Source organism: Schistocerca cancellata, chromosome 1 (genome assembly GCF_023864275.1).
Source record: "Schistocerca cancellata isolate TAMUIC-IGC-003103 chromosome 1, iqSchCanc2.1, whole genome shotgun sequence".
NCBI lineage: Eukaryota > Metazoa > Arthropoda > Insecta > Orthoptera > Acrididae > Schistocerca > Schistocerca cancellata.
In genome coordinates this window covers 219357309-219359199 of record NC_064626.1, presented here as the reverse complement: position 1 = coordinate 219359199, position 1891 = coordinate 219357309, and the positions used below count along the sequence as shown (strand labels likewise).

Genomic DNA, 1891 nt, shown 5'->3' with positions numbered 1-1891 from the left:
TGTAACCTACTGACCATTTTCTCCACTTCCTCAAATGTGATCCCATTTCCAGCATCATTCCTATCCCATTCTACCTCGAAATCTAAAACATTACTGATCGCATTTTCACCTACATTGAGCAACTCTTCAAAATATTCCCTCCATCTGCCCAAGGCATCCACAGGATTCACCAGCAGTTTTCCTGACCTGTTCAAAATACTTGTCATTTCCTTCTTACCTCCCTTTCGAAGACTGCTAATTACACTCCAGAATGGTTTTCCAGCAGCTTGACCCATAGTCTCCAACCTGTTTCCAAAGTTTTCCCAAGATTTCTTCTTGGATGCTGCAATTATGTTTGGCTTTGTTTCTCTCTTTGACATAACTTTCTATGTCTACCTGAGGTCTAGTATGCAGCCATTTTTGATACGCCTGCTTTTTCCTTTTACAGGCTGCCTTGACTGTGTCATTCCACCAAGCTGTTTGCTTCATCCTACTTTTACACACTACTGTTCCAAGACATTCTTTAGCCACTTCTAGCACTGTGTCCCTGTTTCTTGTCCATTCCTTTTCCAATGACTGTGATTGACTACATTCAACAAACTGGTACCTTTCTGAGATCGCTGTTATGTACTTGTGCCTGATTTCCTTATCCTGAAGTTTCTCCACTCTTATCCTCCTACATATGGACCTGACCTCCTGCACTTTCGGCCTCACAATCCCAATTTCACTGCAGATTAAATAACGATCCCCTGAATACACGTCTGTCCCTCACAGCCTTCCTGAATTCCTGATCTGTTATTAAATAGTCAATGACAGATCTGGTTCCCCTGCCTTCCCAAGTATACCGGTAAATGTTCTTTTGTTTAAAAAAGGAGTTTGTGATTACTAAGCCCATACTGGCACAGAAATCCAAGAGTTGTTTCCTGTTCCTGTTGGCCTCCATATCCTCTCCAAATTTACCCATAACCTTTTCATACCCTTCAGTTCGATTTCCAATCCTGGCGTTAAAATCACCCATGAGCAGAACACTGTCCTTGTCCTTTACTGTAACAACTACATCACTGAGTGCCTCATAAAAACTATCCATCTTATCTTGATCTGTCCCTTCACAATGTGAATATACTGACACAATCCTAATTTTCTTGCTAGACACTTTCAAATCTATCCACATCAGTCGTTCATTTACATACCTTATTGCAACTACGTTGGGTTCCATTTCTTTCCTGATGTAAAGCCCTACACCCCATTGTGCTATTCCTGCTTTGACTCCTGACAGGTAGACCTTGTATTCTCCCACTTCCTCTTCTTTCTCACCCCTTACCCGAATATCACTAGCAGCTAAAATGTCCAGCCCCATCTTACTTGCAGCCTCTGCCAGCTCTACCTTCTTCCCAGAGTAGCCCCCATTGATATTAATAGCTCCCCATCTCATTACCATTTGTTTGCCAAGTTGTTTCTTAGGAGTCCCTGGTTTGTCAGTTAGAGGTGGGACTCCGTCACCTCCAAAGGTCCAAGGCATTTTGCTCTGATTGTTGCCAGCATCATATTTAAAGTACCAGGGAAGCAGGTTGCTAGCCTTACTTGCCCTGGGTCCCATTGGGTTTTACCCCTAACGGCTGAGGGACTAACTGGTGGATTTGGTAGTCTTTGCCATATGACCACGACTCAGAGTATGTCCGAGATGCCCAGCCTTATTCCAAAGTAACTGGTATACCAACTGTCGGGACCACTTACTTGGCCACTCATACGTTGCCTGTGGTTCATGAACTAGGACATGACTACAGGAACCCACACCATGAACCACATCAGTAATGTTATACAAAATATTTCCCTCTAGCTCGCTAATTTTTTAAACAAATTACAATTACTTACATGATTGAGTTTCTTGAGTAAGGGTTCCATTTATACAGTA

General features: G+C 42.7%; 1 protein-coding gene across 1 annotated transcript; it reads right to left on the bottom strand.

The window, feature by feature from the left end:
• Nucleotides 1-703: 703 nt before the first annotated feature.
• On the bottom strand, nt 704-1576 carry LOC126165449 (craniofacial development protein 2-like). Its single transcript, XM_049920322.1, has one exon. The coding sequence runs from the start codon at nt 1574-1576 to the stop codon at nt 704-706; it is 873 nt and encodes a 290-aa protein (XP_049776279.1).
• Between the last annotated feature and the right edge of the window lie 315 nt (nt 1577-1891).

Bases quoted from the DNA above. Each gene is read 5' to 3' on its own strand.
- LOC126165449 (XM_049920322.1), bottom strand. From the start codon at position 1,576: ATGGGACCCAGGGCAAGTAAGGCTAGCAACCTGCTTCCCTGGTACTTT.